Genomic DNA, 18,947 nt, shown 5'->3' with positions numbered 1-18,947 from the left:
AGAGAGAAGAAAAGAGAAAGATAGCAAAAGAAGATAAGGTCGTATGAGAGAGATTAAAAAATTAGTATCGACGACATGAAAATGATGAATGTTGTTAGTGGTAGGTAATGGGCTCTCCTTTTCTTTGATTCTTTTTCGTTTTTTATTGGGGCGTGATGGTCATTATAACAAAGAAAAAGATCTGCTTTATCTTTCGATGACTTTTGTTCTGAAAGATCATGATTACCAAGTTCGTGTCATCAATTTCTTGAATTCAAAATCGACGGCGTCATGAGTCAATGTTCCTGTCAGGTTACGCTTGAGCAACCTAGTCTGCTATGATGCTCTAGTTCCTACATCATGGCTAAATGTCTTATCTTTTCTCATGGCCTGAGCTTTCCTTCTTCCTCCTCTCCAAGCTTAGTCTCTTGCTTGCCAATGGGATCGTCAACTTTCCAGGGAAAAAGACACTAAAAATATCATAATTTTTGCAAAATACCCATTTTAGTGCTAAAACTTTTCCTAACTGAATTTAGCTGGGCTATAGAGAACGTGGGTGCTCACTCCCATTACTCCATGATGTCTCCTTTTACGTTACGGTCGATTTTTTACCCCTATTTTAACATGGTCTTAGGTGAAGTTGTCTTATGGCTTTTGCGGATGGAGATTTCAAGCATTTTTGGGTTGCAGACTCATGTCACCAATACCAGCAACGGTATCAAACTTGATGGCACTTCTCATTCCTCTCTGCTGCTGTTCTCTCAATCTAGTGCCAAGTCTTTCCACCCTCAAACGCGAGGATATCATGACGTCATTTCTGCCATGCAGTCAGAACAAAAACCATTTGATACAGATTCTGATCCCTTTAGTACTTTGTTGTGCCAAAGAAGGAGAGAGAAGTGCAGACTACAAAAAAGTCAGAAGAAAATGTGCCACCAAGTGGTCAGGGCATAGTCTCCACTCTCTCTGTCTCTCCTTTTTTAAGTGACCAAGACAACTCTTTTCTTACTCAGATCAACCAGTCATCTTCGAAGATGTAGAATTATTTACGGTTTGTTCTCCTTACTCCTGTTCTTTCTGCTATACAAGTCAAGTCAATGGTTGGCTTCACTCCCAATCTATCATCATGCTCTGAAGACAGATTATGTGAACCATATAATCTCGAACCTAGTTGCTGCCTGCTGCTATCACTTGCCTGCAATGGAATACTCAACTTCCCGTTTAGCCTTCATCTTTCTGGCTATCGTTTGCAAGGCTTATATAACCAAAAGCCAGAATCTGTCTTGCAATTCCAATGACTTAATGGCACTGAACGGTTTTCGCAAGTGTGTGGCCTCATCTGTTGATGGCTGGGGTGCTAATCCTGACAGTGAATGCTGCTCTTGGGCTGGAATCACGTGCGATAACGCCACCGCGACACAAAGGAGGGTGATTGGCTTGGATCTTCATGGCAGAGGACTTGCCGGGGAAATATGTGAATCCTTGGCCGATTTGGACCAGCTGAGCACTCTTAATCTTTCCCACAACAACCTCCGTGGTGTTCTTCCAGATAAACTCTTTCAGATGCAGAATCTCGAGGTCCTTGATTTGAGTGGGAACGAATTCGTGGGCTTCTTTCCTCTTCACATCCACCTACCCCATATAAGGATTTTGGATGTCTCAGATAATTTCTTGGTAGGTTCTCTCGCGTCAACAATATGTGACAGATCACACTCTATTGAGTCACTCAATTTCGCCGAAAATCGGTTCCATGGAGAAGTTCCTGGGAATTTTGGCGACTGCACTTCTCTTCAGCGTCTCTTCCTCAATGGGAATAGTCTATCAGGGAGCTTGCCGGAAAGACAGTTCCAACTCAAGCACCTGCGCGAGCTCCAATTTCAGAACAACGGCTTTTCAGGACTGCTGCACGAAAGGATTGATAATCTCTCTAATGTTGTCAAGATTGATTTGTCTAACAATCTGTTTTCTGGAGTACTTCCAGACGTTTTCGGGGCTCTTCAGAAGCTTGAGCACTTCACTGCCGAGTCAAATAAATTCTCTGGTCAGTTGCCGCCTTCACTGATGAGCTCTCCATCCCTTTCCACACTAAACTTGAACAACAATACTCTTGATGGTCGAATTAGTATCAACTGTTCTTCAATGGCTCGTCTTACTTCTCTCAACCTCCGTTCCAATTTATTCCAAGGTCCGCTCCCTGAAAATTTATCTACTTGTCGTAGGTTGAATGTTCTAAATCTCGCGTATAATCACTTAAGTGGAGCGATTCCTTCTAGCTTCCAAAACCTCCAGGCACTTACACGGCTATCTCTTTCAAGAAATGAAATTAGTGATCTGTCTGGTGCTCTGCATATATTACAGCGATGCAGAAACTTAAGTGTATTGGTCCTTTCTGAGAGTTTTCGAGACAAAGAAATGTTGGGACATCCCGATTTGCTGTTTCCGTATTTGGAAGTGTTCGCGATTGGTAACAGTCAATTAAAAGGGTCAATACCGGTGTGGTTAAGAGGGTGTGAAAACTTACAACTGCTGGATCTTTCATGGAACCAATTAAGCGGAAGAATTCCTAGCTGGATCGGCGATTTTAGTTCCCTCTTCTATTTGGATTTAGAGAATAATTCATTCACCGGAGACATACCAAGGAGCTTAAGCGAACTACGAAGTTGCATCAACAGTGGCAGATCGTTCCCGCATGCAGGCTCTCCATCGAATATGCCACTCCGTTCGGAGAAAGATGGAAATTTTTTTACATACAACCAATTCTTGAACTTCCCATCAACCTTGGACCTTAGTCACAACAAGCTCAATGGACCGATTTGGCCGAGTTTTGGAAACCTTAAGGGCCTTCAAGTATTTTCCTTGGACAGCAACGAATTGTCGGGCGATATACCGGATAGCTTGTCAGGGATGCAAAGTTTGGAGAAACTAAATTTGTCTCACAACCGGTTGACGGGAGAAATACCCGCGTCCTTCCAGAAGCTGACTTTCCTATCGGCTTTCGATGTGTCATACAATAAGCTCTCCGGCGCAGTTCCGTTGGGAGGCCAGTTTTCGACCTTTCCAGACTCGAGCTTCGAAGGAAACATCGGCCTCTGTGGTAGTAGTAGACCAAGCTTACGCTCATGTCAATCACAAGCAAAACCACCATCTGATGAGCTTCCAAACGACGAGGCTTCGACCGACGGAACCCCATATTCACAGGCTTTCGGGATGGCTAGGTTTCATCTGGGACAGTAAGGCGTTTGTTTGCGTTTACGCTTTAAAAATTGCAGCCGTAAAAAAAAGTGTTTCATCTGGACAATTTCTGAACAAAAAACGCGTTTGGTAAACTTGTTCCGGGAACAAAAATAAATAGAAACATGTTTGGTAAATTTGTATAATTTTTTTATTTCTTTTATTTTTCTATTTTTTTTTTTTTTTTTTTTTTGGCCGGTCGCGGCCTCGGCCATGGCCGGCGACCGGCCGACGAGGGCCGGCGGCCTCGCCCGAGCACGGCGAGGCCGAGCCTCGCCGTAGCTGGGCGAGATCGAGCTCGCCCGGCCCGACGCGCCGACATCTCGTCGGGCTGGGCGAGCTCGGCCTCGCCGGGGGCCGGCGAGCCTCGCCGTGCACAGGCGAGGCCGCCGGCCTCGTCGGCCGATCGCCGGCCCATGGCCGAGGCCGGCGACCGGCGAAAGAAAAAAAAAAAGAAAATAAGAAGAAAAATAAAAAGTATTTCTAAGTTTTGTTTCGTTTTTTTTTTGTTCCTGAACAAAAGAACAAAAAGGAATGCAAACGCACCCAAACGCGTTTGTTCCTTTTTTGTTCCAGGAACAAAAAAGCAAAATTTCTGTTCCTGGGAACAGTAATAGGGTGCAACCAAACGCACCCTAAGCCTCTGCTTCCTGTCAGGTTGGGTGCTTGACAAGGGACAACGTAAACGGTGAAAAAATGCCACATTGCAGCTGTTAGCAATATTGGGATATTAAAAAATCTTGTAGAGACCACCCACCGTTGCAGCGTAAAGGGTAGAGCTTGTGTTCTCCACCGAGGAGAACCAGGTTCGAAGCCTCTGCAAAGTAGGGAGGCTGAAGCATTGTGTGGTGCCTTGCTCGGGATGCGTGGGTGATGGTTTCTTGCATGCTTCCCCAGGGTTTACTCTTCGGCTGCCGGCCGTACGAGAGTTCCCAGGTCACTAAAAAAAAAAAAAAATCTTGTAGAGATATTTTAAATATTTTCTATAATTTTCTTTATCTATTTTGATTATGTAGATTGGATTTGACTTATTTTATTCTCTTCTATCTAAGCTTATAAATAGGCTCTCCATGTACTCTTTTCAAAGCATGAAAATATAGTTATGTCAAACTTTCCTCCGTCTTTACTTTTTTAAGAGTGGACATGAGGAACATGAAAAAATTCATAGATGCTCATGTATTTTTTTTTTTTATAAAAAGGAAATTTTTCAAAGAATAGCATAAAATAAAATAAAAAGAAGAGGAAAAAAATCAAAGTGCTATTGAGATTGCATATAAGCCGAACACACACACTACCCAATTCACTAGCCACTTTACAAAAACTTATCATGAATTTTTATCTTGCAATCTAGTTATTGAGTAATATTTGAGTATGCTGATAATAATTTACTTGACGTGACACACAAACATATCATTTAGAAAGATTGATTGTATTTCGTATCAACTACCAAATTAATTTATCAATCTAATATGTGAAGCATATATTTGTTTTAATTTGTTTTGTAAAAAATAAATAATTTAGAAAAAAATTCAAAAATTAATGACTTATATTTTCACAAAAATGAATTAATGAACTTCTTTTCATTATTCATGAAAATATGTAAATATGAATTGTTGTTTATAATAAAAAAATTATAAATTAATTATTTCAAATAATATTAGCAATCATTTAAAAAATATATATTTTCAAAATCATTAATTCATTTCCGCTTGCGGGTCGATATATATATATAGAGGAAAAAGTCGATCCCCAGAGGGAGAAGAAAAGATCTTTCACGATTTCCCGCCCAAAAGCTGCCTTCGTCTTCCTTCGAGTTCGCTTCGACTTTCTCTCTCTCTCTCTCTCTCTGCGCAGTCATCCATGGAGCCGACGCCAATGGCGGAGAACCCTAGCCCTCACGTGAAATCGATGGCGGCATTCCTGATCCGCTTCTACTCGGACCAGCTCCGCTCCATCGCTCTCTCTCCCGACCCCAATCTCCACTACCCTCTCTACATCGAGTAATCTTCCTTCGATTCGATGATGATGATGATGATGTACGACTGTCCGAGTCCAAGATTTTCTTTGTTGAATCCCTCGGTTTTTTTCCGATTCATTTTTGCAGATTTGCAGAGCTCGTGGATTACGATCCTCCTCTCGCCCGCCTCGTCTTCTCCCAGCCTAGTCAGTACTTGAACGATTTCGACGACGCGGCCGTTTGGGCTCACGTACGTGGCTTCACCCCCTTTCTTATCCCCTCCCTAATTCGATGGATGGATCCTCTGTGCTGCCCTAAGTGGCACGATATTTTGAAACGCGGTCGAGAAAATTGTAATCGACTTCGAAGCGATTGGAAGGGCGATACGGATGTTTTCCAATGATTGTGGAAGGAAGTCGTCGTGGTAGTCCCTCGTCGTCTAAACATCCATGTGCGTTCACCGGCCGTCTCCTTTTTCCTGTCATGAATGGGTCGGCTGTCCGGTTGGTTTTGTGGACTTAATGCATTGGAGTAGTTTATCTGTGTAGCCCAATCTTCTGCATAGTATGGCTTAACAGTTTTGCTCTAAAATTATATGTGATTGCGAGACTCAAGTCCTACGTAAGGTATCGAAGATGCTGTGAAGTGTAGTGTGGGTAGAGAGTAGTGAGTCATATTCCCAGAAGACAATGCTTTAATATTCCTTTGGATGTGATCCACCTGATTGTGGTTGGACTGGTATCCTTAGGGTAGTTTTGGGTTTGTGTTACATGTTATTTTGATGAACATAATCTCTACTTGTTTGTTCATGATATGGTGCGGATAGATTCTATTCAACTTCGTTCCCTGGAAGTTCTCCCACACTGGTCTTGATTTAACTGCCGCCACAAGTTCCTCTAATTCTGGTTGACATATCTCTGATTTTTTTTTTCTCCCTGTCCTTCGTTAGAGCTTCCTCCTGATTCAGTACATAATGTTGAAACCGCGATCTTCCCATGATACAAAAAGCAATTCACATGCATGAATTTGATCCCAATCTGAATGTCAGTGTGACATGAATGACAGAAAATTCTTCCATCTAATTTCTTCTTTCTTTGAGGGGTAAAGCAACTTTACTGTGGCCATTTGACTCTATGTTGAGCAGTAAATCTGAGAGACGTGAGCATGCAATTTTAATTGTATATGAACTTTTAATTTCTCCTATCAATTGAACATTCATTAGAGAAATCTTTTATGATATCTATATGAAAGCCTATTCGTACTCAAAGCCTGAAGGCTGTGGACTTGCATGAAAGAGATGTTGAGTTGATGTGGCAATGTTTATCTGCAGAGAGTTGTATTGGAGAACTTGAAGGAAATCAAAGATAGAGTTGAGAAGAATTTCATTCACATCCGCATCAATATCAGTGGATCTCCTCTTGAATGCCCTGGTTTGCTTCTCTTTTCAATCCAAAGTGCACTTTCTTTAAAAGAAATTTCTGGTTGTTTACCATCTACTTCTACCCTCTATTTTTTGAATGGTTTGTTGCTTTGTGCTGTATTTAGAGACTTTCCCGACCATTGGGCATGTGAGAGTGAAGCATCGAGGTATTCTTCTTACATTGAAGGGGACTGTAATAAGGTCTGGAGCTGTAAAAATGTATGAAGGATCGAGGTGGTATAAATGTCGAAGATGTAATTACAGGTGGGCCTTCTCAGCATTCGGCACTTTTCAGTTACTGCATTCCAATAATACAAAATTCAACTATTTGTTTTCTTCGTCTTCCTACATTTGTATTCATCTCCCTACACTTGTGTAGTTGTTGGGATTCGGTATTTTTTTGTGATCCCTGTGTGGTTTTTGCTTTGCCACTGTTTGGCTTTCCTCTGCTCCTGTGCAGTTGGTTTTCTTTTACCTTGGCACCCTTCCGCTCACTCTGACTATTGTCCTTGTGAGTGCAAGTTCTTGGTGCCGAGTTTTTGCTGTATAGCGTTCTTGTTGCTTTTGGCTTAAGTTAATATATATCTCTTACCTTTACCAAAAAAATAAATAAATAATTGTGTTGGATTATGTGCAGGCTAGCATGCCAATAGATTCTTATAATTTGTCTTGTTCACCTTTAACCCATCTCAAACCACCAGAGGGTACTTTCTTTATTCTGACAATTTTCACTCTGGAGGTGAATGAATCTTATTGTGTATTTGATGGAATCTGAGCATTATCTTCTTGCCCTCTTATGCTCTTTGTTAGTAAATAAGCAATCAATTTTCACATGAATAATTTTTGTTTTAAAAGATCAACCTTTGAGTTGTCAGTGTGCTTATGCAGCTTCCGAGTGTATCCTGAGCTGGAAACAAGAAACTCCATAGTTCTGCCATCCATTTGCCCATCTCAGGTCTATTTACTGTCTATAATTTAAAACTCAAGTCCTTTTAATGCTCTTTGTTTCACTTGCAATGTAAACATTAGTGTATAACAAATTACTAGGCCATGTGGATTACTTTGCATTACAAAGCATTTCCCATTACTTTTATCTACTTTTTGACAAGGTGAAGAAAATTGCATATTTAAGATTCGCTTGTTCTGTATTCTAATCCGGGCAGAGATCTTTCAATCCAAGTGAGAGTCATCACTACTTTTTAGTTTCCAAATCATATCATCTCATTTAGAAGTTGGCTTGCTCTTGCACATGCAATCAGATAATCTATTGTTTCCTGTAACAGGGGTCTAAAATTTGTGAAGGCACAAATTTCCAATTTGTGGAGAACAGCATAACTTGCCATGATTATCAGGAAATAAAAATTCAAGAAAGCACGCAATTGTTGGGCGTTGGGGCCATCCCTCGTTCAATTCCTGTTATTTTGAAGGATGATCTGGTTGACATCGTCAAAGCTGGAGGTAAAATATTCTTTAGGATTCATACTTAGATTGATTAATCCATATACCAATAAATGCGGGGATATCCAAAATTGGAGATAACCATCAACTTCTTGTCCTTAAGACAGCAGTTTATTTTCTCTTCCAGCCGACACTATAAATTCCTTGCTTTTCTCCTCATAATGCCTTTAGTTATTTTTAAGGCTAGGTTGGCTCTTGTTATTTATGGGGTTTCCTTTATTTGCAGATGATATAATTGTTACTGGAATTTTGACTGCGAAGTGGTCTCCTGATCTGAAGGATGTGCGCTGTGATCTTGAGCCAATACTAGTTGCCAATCATGTGAGGTATTGAGCGAGTATATTGGTCCTCTTGGTGTAGGTCTATAGAGATTCCAAAAGATATGCTTTGTAATTGCAGAAGAAGTATTTTGTCGGTTATAATCTTTAAAATGATCTGAATTTTTAACTGTGTTTTCAAAACTGGACTGGTTAATTCAATTGGTTAAACTGTGAATTGATCATGGTGCTGTCTGGTTTTCCCATATATGATGCTCAAGCTTGGCAGTGAACTAGTTCAACTGGTCGACCTAATTTGACCTGTGATAGGCTTTTTGAAGAATGAATTGTTGTGGGAGGGTTAGAGATTAGGCTCCTGCCTTCTTGGAATTAGTGCATATGCCTAATCACTTGGGCATCGTGACAGCACTACAGTATGCATGCCAGTTAATCTACTTAAAACTATGATGGGCTTAACTGTTACTTTCAAAAATTCAAGTTGGACTGGAAGGGAGTTTAATCTGGATGCTTTAGTAAATGTTACTCTGCCCCTTCCTTCTGATCAATGGGGTTCAGCTATGTCTATTAATACATCATTAAGCATTTGATGACAAATTTTGCTTATCAATGTAAATGTAACTGGCCCATCGTCACGAGTTACATTGGTGATTTGGTTGGGTTTCTGAGCACTTCCTCTGTGTTTCTACAACTCATTTTGGTTTTTGGCTGAGTATGGGTTCCTCTAATCCATAGGAGAACCAATGAACTGAAGTCAGCGATCGAAGTTCCTGATGATGTTGTCATGAAATTTAGGAAATTCTGGAATTGCTTCAAGGATATGCCACTGAAAGGTATTGATAGTTAATGGTTCCCTGACTTGCCATGCTAATTAATGTTTTTTAAGAATTTTCCCATACTTGACATCTTTATTTTGTTCTCCTTGAATCGTCAATTCATTCTGTAATGTCAACCCAGGTAGAAATGCTATCATTCGTGGTATATGTCCTCAAGTTTTTGGACTCTTCACAGTGAAACTTGCAGGTGATTTCTGTAATTGGCAAATATCTTCTTGTTCTGAAAATCTTGCTGCCTGAGTGTTGGATATTTCCTAGACATAACTTCAGCGATGAGTGATAACCTAGTGGGGAAGTTGCTTGTTCATCCTCGTTTGTACCTCATATCCTTATGCAATGGGATTGGTTGACTTCTTTAATATCATCTTTTTATCCTTTGTCAACTTTAGTTGCTTTGACGCTCATTGGAGGTGTTCAACATGTTGATGCTTTGGGAACAAAGATACGAGGAGAATCTCATTTGCTTCTGGTTGGGGATCCAGGTAAACATTAGACGCAACATTTCACTGCAGTATGTGCCTTTATTGATTCTTGTTCTTCAAGAGTCAGCAACGCACTTTCCACATCATCACTCGCCATCTCATTCTTGCTGATTGTATACTGAATATGCATGCCTGGACAATGGAACAACTTGTAGGTACAGGAAAATCTCAGTTCTTGAAATTTGCTGCAAAATTGAGTAATCGATCGGTCATAACTACTGGCTTGGGGAGCACAAGTGCTGGGCTGACTGTAACTGCAGTTAAAGATGGAGGTAAGATTGAATGAGTTAATGAGAATGCCTTGAGTTTGATTACTGCTTACATATTTGTCAGGTTATCTATCTTATCTTCCCTCTGGTCCTCATCTTATCCATTCTTCTTTACCGATTGTATTCAATTTTAATGTTAAAGTTTATGTCAATCTAATTGCCTGCAGAGAGGAATGAGATTCGATACTATATGCTATGTGTTTTGCCATACGAGGAATAAATTGCATACTAATGTAATAGAAAAGTGATGATGTATCCAATTTGTTGCCGAATAGAAGTCATGGTAACAAAAACCTAGGACTTAAAACATGTAAGGAGGCTCTAGCAAGCTCAAATGCCTAATCTAATTTCACGCAGCCAATGTTTCTGCGAGTTCCATATTGGTAACAAAATTTTTGTCTTATCTTGACAGCAAAACTAACTGCAGAGGTGGATATTCAGGAAGAGAATTTAAATTTTTGCAATTCGCCAGTGATGGTAGCTTATTTATCAAGTTTGGTAACATTGTAAAAAGAAAGGCTCAATTGAAGAGAATTTATTGTGAGAGGGGCAACTAACAATAACATGAAGTATTATTTATTAGAAGATCAACTTCCTCATTAGTTAGCCACTATCAGTTGATATATGCATATAAAGGTGCTTTTATGGGGAAATTGAAAACTCTTCTTGTTTGAATATCTCCACTCATATTTGCCTGACTTACTATGGCATAGACTTTGATAGTGTGTAAAGAGTGTGTGTCATCCCATTGAAATCTGAAAGGTACATATTTAAATGATATGCAAAAATAGTGGCGTGTCGGCATTTTGATGAGAGAAGGTCTGCAAAATGCTATACCATAATGGAACATCCATTTACATCATTGAAAAGGCCATTCCTACTGCTGTATCTGGAGAAGTTCCTTGCACCTGGAGGAAGTGTTAGAACTTTGAATATCTGGAGTTACTGTGATTTTGGCTCTTATAGGTGAATGGATGCTAGAAGCTGGTGCTCTTGTTTTGGCAGACGGAGGACTTTGTTGCATTGATGAGTTTGACAGGTTGGATTCATGAAACTTAATAGGAGAATTTCAACTACCGGATGTAGCCAGCCTGTATCATTTGCATTGTTTTTGTCATCTGTGTTGCTTTTTAGTTTGATGCGGGCACAATCATTAATAGTGGTTCTTTCATGTCACTGTTGTCATTACAACAATAATGAGTTTGGTGCATAAACAGTTCTAGTGTCATTGTCGTGGGAACCTTCCTCCGTATTAGCAAGGCATATTGTAGTCCTTCACACTTAGGTAGCAGGTTGCCAATGCTGTGACACATACTCAGCCCCAGTTTTTTACGGTATTTTTGGCTTTAATTGTTATGACATGAATAACTTTTAGCTGCATTTGTAAGGCTTCTGCTGGTGATGAGTTTTTTCTTTTTTCCTTTTTGCTGACATCTAACATTAAACTGGGTTTTTACCAACAAAAAAATAAAAAACATGAAACTGGGTAATTTTTTCACTGACAGCATGAGGGAGCATGACAGGGCTACCATACACGAGGCTATGGAACAGCAGACAATAAGTGTTGCGAAGGTGAATTTTCTTGTTTTTTTTATATTCTTACTATTCCCTAAACATGTAATTGGAATTAAACATATGAATTGCCATTCCACTAAGAACAACCAAATAGTCATAACTCGATCCAGCTAACTCCATAGAAGATGTCAATGATCCTTTATAGTAGAGCACTGGGGGAATATATTGAGATGCAGTGATTGGAAAACATTAGAAACTTTCCCATTACATTGATTTAGGATTGAAAAGGAGATTGCAAAAAGATTTGTCTTCAGAGTCCTAAGGAGAAATGCTTGAAAGAGCCATCTTCAATCTTCTTCAGCTAGTTAACCGACCTGTGTTAGTTTGCTTATTTCAGCACATTCCTTTTTCATTGTAAAATGCATGTCTTTTTTCTGAAATTTTTAAATCATGCTGTGCTGCAATATATGACTAAAAAATGCAATTTTATTCCTTTTCAGGCTGGCCTTGTAACTACTCTTAGTACCAAAACAATCGTATTTGGGGCGACAAATCCAAAGGGGCAATATGATCCCGAGCAACGTATCTTTCCTTGTATTAATTGTGTTTCACTTTATCTTGAATTTGTCATTCTGCACCATGCTCTTAGACTACTCGCAGCGACATTATCTTAAGCTGAAAATTGTCGACTTCTGTTTACAAATGATAGTGCAAGTTAACTACACAATCTCTTAAATCATCTACACCAGAGAGCGAATTGGATTTGACTTTTTAGTTGAGAATTATCAGTCTTTCTAGGTGTGTCTTCAGTTAGTAATTGCATTTTTTCATTCCTTGATCAGTTATTCCTAATGTAATTTTTCTTGACATTTTTAGCTCTGTCTGTCAATACGACACTGTCTGGTCCCTTATTAAGTAGATTTGACATTGTTCTAGTGCTTCTTGATACAAAAAATCCGGAATGGGATGCAGTTGTTTCTTCTCACATTCTGAGTGAGGTGAGTCATCAATTTAATTGTTGGACTTTGCTAATGAGAACTCCAGGGGCACTTGTGAAGCAAGCAACTAAGGAAATTTTGCAGATTCCAGTGCATTAATTGTCCTTGTGCTATGCACAATGAATGCTTTGAAAATTGATTGATTTCAAAATAGTATACTGAACAAGTGAACCAGAGGCATTCGTTAACATGAGCCTTAATTAATTGACATTTTTTTTTTTTTTTTAGTGTAATTGATCCTAAAGATCCATATTAAGAATGGTTGTGGAATTTATTGATAGGGAATGTCAGATAAAGTTGGTCGTGATGAAGATCTGGCAAATATTTGGCCTCTTGAAATGTTGAGGAGGTAAATTCTGTTGGATCTTCGAATAATTTCAAAGTTTTCTTATGATATAGGTTTATTTCACCATGACTTGAAAACCTGGCCGATGTTCTCAAAAGGTCTACAGTAAAATGGTATATGTGTTTCAGAACCACTGATTTTTCGGCAGGCTTTCAACTTTTGGATGATTATAATGTTGGACTAGTCAACTTGTCTTATCATATAAGCTTCTACCAACTGAGAAAACTGTGCTCAATACTTTAACTATCTATTGTGATAATGTTAATTGTCAAAAATGTTTGATTTAAGATTTGTCTATCTGAGAAAATTATCTTTGATACTTCTATTTTATGTCGGTTAGAACCTCACTGCTGGTCTTTCGATTCTCTTTATGATTTTATCTTTTCCGAAAATGATATTAACTTACTGAATCTGCACATTACTTCTAGGTACATTCACTTTGTGAAGTATTACTTTAAACCAGTCCTCACTAAGGAGGCTGAAAAAATAATATCAAGCTATTATCAACTTCAACGAAGATCTGCAACTCATAATGCTGGTAGGATAAACCATCTCTCTTAGTTTTCTCTATTATTTCTACTTATTGTGGAGTGCAATTCATAATAATGCAGCAAGGACAACTGTGCGCATGTTGGAAAGTTTGATTCGCCTAGCTCAAGGTATGATACCGTTGACTGAGTACTTCGACTATATCCTATTTTCTGCCTCTTAAAAATGTTTTAATGCCATTTGTAGCACATGCAAGACTAATGTTCAGAAATGAAGTTACACGTGTGGATGCCATCACGGCCATTTTGTGCATCGAATCCTCCATGACTACATCGGCAATTGTGGACAGTGTCGGAAATGCCCTTCACTCCAATTTTATGGAAAATCCCGATCATGAATGTATCCTAGTCAGTTGTTTAATTTTCAGTCATCCATGAATGAACTAAATTGTGCATATAATTATGTGAGTTGGCTTGGTTGTATTATAAAGGAATCTATCCATGTTTCTTTAAATCCTACCAGAGCTTTTTTTATTTGGATACAGAATAAAGCGGAAAAATATATAGTTCCTCTGGAAGAAAAAGAGCTAATTTCTGCTAGTGGTCACTTTGTGATATCTTGACTACACTACCTACTACCTCAGATTGCAGGCAAGAAACTTTGATACTTGAGAATTTAAGCGCAGTGGAAGACTTTTCTGCTTTGAACCGCTTGGAAGTGTTGTAAGGGTCAGAATACTTAGAGCAGAGAGTTTGCAGCCTGCTCTGGGTACCATATTCTTGGTGTCTGTCGTTCTATTACGATTGAGGACAGAGCTACAGAATTGCTTTTGATGGAAGCAGGTGCTCTGCAAATCTTCGCCTTTTTATCTTCTTAAGACAGGGAAGGTAATACAAAGTATTATAATGCCAATGTCGAATGTTAATCATTTGTTTGTAGTTGTCTTCCTTTTCAAATTTCTCAAGGTTCATACAAAGTTTTCTGAGCTGAGGTTATGAGTATTTCTTATGAATGAAACTTTATAATTTCTAGTCATCCAATGTGAGACAAACCTGTCAGGAAAGTAATGGCTTTTATAGGTTCGTGACTCTAGATAACTTTTATGACAATAGAAAAGGGCTAACTAGAGGTGAGATCGAGAAAGTAAGGGGTTTTCTAGATCTGATGAGGTTTTCATTTTAGGTCGGTAATTCCACATATCAGTTGTGCATGACCTTCAAAACTGGTGATTTTCTGACAGTTGTATATGGTGATTCAAGAATTCCATCACTGCTTGTGACTAACCTTTTAGTTCAAGAAGTTTTGAATGAAACTAAAGTATCACTAGAAGGATTTCTATATACCTGCGGTGGCTTTCTATGCTTATATTTGGTTTAATTTGTTTAATATTTAGATCTATTTGAAAACTTGTCTTTTACTGGCAACATGGATGTAGTAGTTAGTCAGCATAAGTTCTTTTCAGAAAATCTTTTTACTTTAATACTCTCATTTTGCACTGATTAACTGAATTTTCAGCATGCGAAGGATCAAAACAATTGATCCCCAGCAAAGGGAGCGATGCAGCTACAACATTGGATGACAAACTGTGCAGGACATTACTCATCAGAAGCTAATGGTTGCACCTCTTTCGCAGAGCTGCTAGTTCGTGACCAACCCCTCTTATTACTTCGCTCCACCACGTCACCAATGCAGCCACTCAATATTTCTTCAAAATAAGGGCAGGAGAGTCAGAATGACATGCGTGGTACAGTACGCATGTCAAAATAGGATTCTCTAAGGATTGCTCTTCTTTTCTTTTGGGGATGGAAGTTGTGAAAATGTCAAAATCTGTAAGTTTTATTAATGCCTGTGTTTGTATAACTGTTGCATGTTTTGTAACTCTGTTCTCCTGCCTGAAGCTGGTAAGGTCGAAAGTACTGGCTTTATATTTTCGGGATAATAAAGGCTACTTTTAAGCCAATATGGTCGGGTAGACAACCATTTTCGTGATAATGGTTGACTCTTTTGGGCTACGTTGGAAAATAATCAAGTACTATAAAAATTAGTCAACATATTGGGCCTTGAAAGGCCTAACACCAACCGATCAGCCAAATTTTGGGCCTGTACGGCCTACTCAAAGACCGATCTTCTATTTATGCATGCAGTTTGAGAAGTATTTCCTGTAGAAACCCTCAACGAAGGTATCCCACTCCGGGATCGTATCTCCGAGAAACATTCTTAAATGGCTTCCCACCAAGTGCTCGCATTATCCTATAGTCTATTACCCTATAGCTGATGGACGACTAGGGTCACTTTGTCTTCCTCAGAGCACCTTAGCAATACAAAAACATTTTTCAATTCCCAAACCCAAGGGATTGCAGCCTTAGGGTTGCTTGCTCCAATAAACTTGAGCGGCTTCGGCTTCAAGAACTACTCCAACTTGTGCATAGATTGATCACCATTCTCATTGTCAAGTGGGACCTCAACAGATGCCAGTGGTAACAACAGTTTGGTTTTGGATCTACTGCTTGACCACATTTCCCAAGGTCTTGGCAAGATCCCATCAACCTTAGGATCAATTGATACTCTACCTCTAGCACTAGTATGTGTCGATGCTCTCCCTCTAGCACCAACTCGGCTTGATACCCTTTCTCTAGTACCAGCTCTAATCGATGTCCTTCCTCTAGCATTGGTTAAAGTCACCATGACCCTTCTCCAATGGGCTTTTTTTTTTTTTTTTTTTTATCGAGATCGCTCATCTTGCGGGATCTTAATAGAAACCACTTTCCAATTCCAATAATGAATCGGAAATTTGAACAATCCGTCCAAAACAATCAAGCAGTCACATGTTATTCCTAGCTAATTATCTAAAGACTCATCACATCTTATCACTCAAAGTCTTGGCCAAGCTCTGATACCATTTCAGATGGGGATGTTACTCCTCAAACCCTCGAGTGTGCAAGCATCCCTCAACTTGCAATAAACTTTGCAACGTCCTAAGATTCATCGTTGACACATTCTTTTTATCTTTCAATTAAACGCAAGTGGAACATACATACTAACTCTCAATCAATCAACAAAGAGGGATATTATAACCATCACAACAAATATTTCCGAAAGTATTACTTCTATTTATAGACTTGTTAACCTTAGGAAATTTCATATTTACAAACCATTAAAAAAAAAACAGTAAGGATTAGGTTTAACATAAACTTCACTAACGCGAGGCCAATCCCTCATCTCCAAAGGGATCCTGAATCGCACATGACAGTTCTCCAAACTACAAGCCTAAAAATATTTAAACAACAATGGGTAAGATATAAATCTCAGTGAGTCAACAACCTATGTCTCGATTAGGACACTAATTTGTTTTGGAAACAACATAAACAAGCAACGTTATACAAACTTACCTCGCCTTGGCATGCCCCTATATATTAGCACACCAATGCACATCTCGGATGCCAATATCAATGCAACAAGTATAATCAATAACTAGAACACATAACTCTCATATACCAAGCATCTACACGGGGCTCGATTATAAGGTAAAATCCATTTCAATCCGTCCCATACTATGCCTCACAATTTTACCCTGTAATAAGGTACAACGAAACACAAGCATTCACACATATTCCAATTATTACAACCTATTGAGTCATGACCAACACAAGAGTTGGCGGTCTTCCGGCATAAATGAACATCGTCCCATCTCATCGGGCATGGTATTGTCTAGAACCCTTGCTTAGACAACATCTCATAAAGGAGTATTGATCTGGCCTTAATCGCAACTTGGCATTTGGACCTCTATCGGGCATCCAATAAATATCAGGTATCATCCCCAAACTCCCATTGGATGACAAGTTTGATTAAATGATCACAGAAGCACGCCAACAATCAAGCCAATTTTATTTGCCATTAATTAGCCAATATAAAATAGTGCATGCTTAAATAATAAGTTTCCGCAATTTTTACTCTTAAAATTGTGGTAAAATATTTGTACTTGGTCACGTATTTAAAATCAATCAGCCAAAATTTGCACGCTTTCATTCTAAAATCCCATTTCCCTATTTAACACGGAAAATTCAGCATCCAAAGCCAACACATCAAAATATACCATTTCTTGTCCAAAAAACATTTTTGAAAATAGTAAGGCACACACATTGGACATATTAATGACACGGTATAACAAATTCAATCAATCGGAATTACACATAAATCCAACCAATAAAATGAACATAAAATTATACTTAACAAGTAATCAGTCATTAATTTCTACTAATCGCGATTTAATCAATCTAATCATGATTAATTAGGCTAAATGTGATTAATTAAGATAATAGCAATTAATTAGGCTAAACTCACTTAATTAAGCTAAATATAATCAATTAAAACTTAATTGTGTCGTGAACTTGAGCTGCCACCGCCACCGCTATCGAGACTCCGTACGAGCCGCAAGCATCACGTTTTCGACGTTGTCGCGTTGTTGCCGCCACAAGCTCACCATCACCAAAAAATCCATAAGTGAACTCATAATCCTTTATTAGGCAGTTAATTACGTTTAGGGGGTAGGTTAGTTTAAGGTTAATAACGATTAGTATTAATTAATTTTAGTTTAGCCTTAATTGCGATTAAAGATGGTTTAGATTAAGGTTAAGCTCGACTAGTTTAAGTAATTACAATTTGTCTTAATTAATTGGGTTCATTTTAATTAATCATAATTATTTTTAATTAATCACAATTAGTTTAATTAATTGTAATTATTTTAATTAACGATGATATATTTTTAATTAATTATAGTTATATTAATTAATCTAGTTTAGTTTAATTAATCGGAATTAACCTGATTAATCACAATTAATGTAATTAACGACGGATTAGTCATTAAGTAGAATTTGATGCTCGTTGCTCTAGATGAGTTTATCCTTAATTTCGATTGTTTGTACTTGTTATGCCATATTATAGATTGTGCAATTATATGCCTTATTTAATATATTTTCAAAGAAGGTTTAGTTGTCAAGAAAATGACATACTTTGAGGTGTCACGTTTGGACACCGCATTTTACATTTAAATGGGGTAATGGGATTTTAAAATGAAAGTGTGCAAAATTTGGCGGGTTGGTTTTAAATACGTGACCACATGTGATTATTTTATTGCAATTTTAAAAGTAAAATTTTTTAGATTTGTTGTTTGAGCACGAACCACTTTTACATTGGTCAAGTCGAAAGATAAAAATTTGGAGCTTTAGTGTGATCACATAACAACCCTGATCAAGGTGATGGATCTGTCTTGATGCATATGAATATGCGAGATGATGCTCGATTTTTATTGGATGCTCGGCGAGGGTTTGGATGCCGAGTCGTGGTTGAGGTTGAACCGATTTTTTTTTTATGGAATTCCATCTAGGCGAGGGTTCTAGATAATACTGCGCTCCACTTCTAGATAATACAGTGCTCGATGGAGCGGGACGATGCCTAATGTTGCAAGACCACTAATTCATGTGTTGACCGTGACATGAGGAATTGTAGTAAGCAGAACATGTGTGAATAATTGTAATGAATGATAAAACTGTGAGACATGGTAAATGAGTTTTACCTTATAATCGAGACCTGTATGGATGCTTAGTGCATGAGAGTTATGTGTTATAATTATTGACTAAGCTTATTGCATCAATTTTGGCATATATGATATACTAACATGCAAGGGTGTGCTAAG

General features: G+C 38.5%; 3 protein-coding genes across 4 annotated transcripts; all 3 read left to right on the top strand.

Moving 5' to 3' along the window:
• Positions 1-325: 325 nt before the first annotated feature.
• Positions 326-2,306, top strand: LOC120288301 (phytosulfokine receptor 1-like). The gene is made up of 2 exons (XM_039302163.1): positions 326-2,020; positions 2,199-2,306. Exons 1-2 carry the CDS (start codon positions 1,180-1,182, stop codon positions 2,201-2,203), a joined length of 846 nt encoding a protein of 281 aa, XP_039158097.1. The 5' UTR covers positions 326-1,179; the 3' UTR covers positions 2,204-2,306.
• An 85-nt stretch (positions 2,307-2,391) lies between these two features.
• On the top strand, positions 2,392-3,213 carry LOC104428564 (phytosulfokine receptor 1). The gene has a single exon (XM_010041532.2). It carries the CDS (start codon positions 2,392-2,394, stop codon positions 3,211-3,213), a length of 822 nt encoding a protein of 273 aa, XP_010039834.2.
• Positions 3,214-4,952: 1,739 nt separating this feature from the next.
• On the top strand, positions 4,953-15,215 carry LOC104419890 (probable DNA helicase MCM9). Of its 2 annotated transcripts, none has more exons than XM_039301451.1 (21): positions 4,953-5,210; positions 5,315-5,417; positions 6,498-6,597; positions 6,713-6,851; positions 7,476-7,542; positions 7,940-8,045; positions 8,272-8,371; positions 9,056-9,153; positions 9,278-9,343; positions 9,546-9,638; positions 9,794-9,910; positions 10,874-10,946; positions 11,413-11,479; positions 11,923-12,004; positions 12,299-12,420; positions 12,702-12,769; positions 13,195-13,304; positions 13,378-13,425; positions 13,502-13,654; positions 13,899-14,142; positions 14,771-15,215. In XM_039301451.1, exons 1-20 carry the CDS (start codon positions 5,071-5,073, stop codon positions 13,979-13,981), a joined length of 1,935 nt encoding a protein of 644 aa, XP_039157385.1. In that variant the 5' UTR covers positions 4,953-5,070; the 3' UTR covers positions 13,982-14,142; positions 14,771-15,215. The 2 variants fall into 2 exon arrangements, with proteins under 2 accessions (XP_039157385.1, XP_010030019.3); XM_010031717.3 differs by having other exon boundaries at positions 4,954-5,210; positions 7,871-8,045.
• Positions 15,216-18,947: the final 3,732 nt, after the last annotated feature.

Source organism: Eucalyptus grandis, chromosome 9 (assembly GCF_016545825.1).
Source record: "Eucalyptus grandis isolate ANBG69807.140 chromosome 9, ASM1654582v1, whole genome shotgun sequence".
In the NCBI taxonomy this organism is placed as follows: Eukaryota; Viridiplantae; Streptophyta; class Magnoliopsida; order Myrtales; family Myrtaceae; genus Eucalyptus; species Eucalyptus grandis.
The sequence above is the reverse complement of the archived record's forward strand: the minus strand, read 5'-3'. Positions and strand labels throughout refer to the sequence as shown.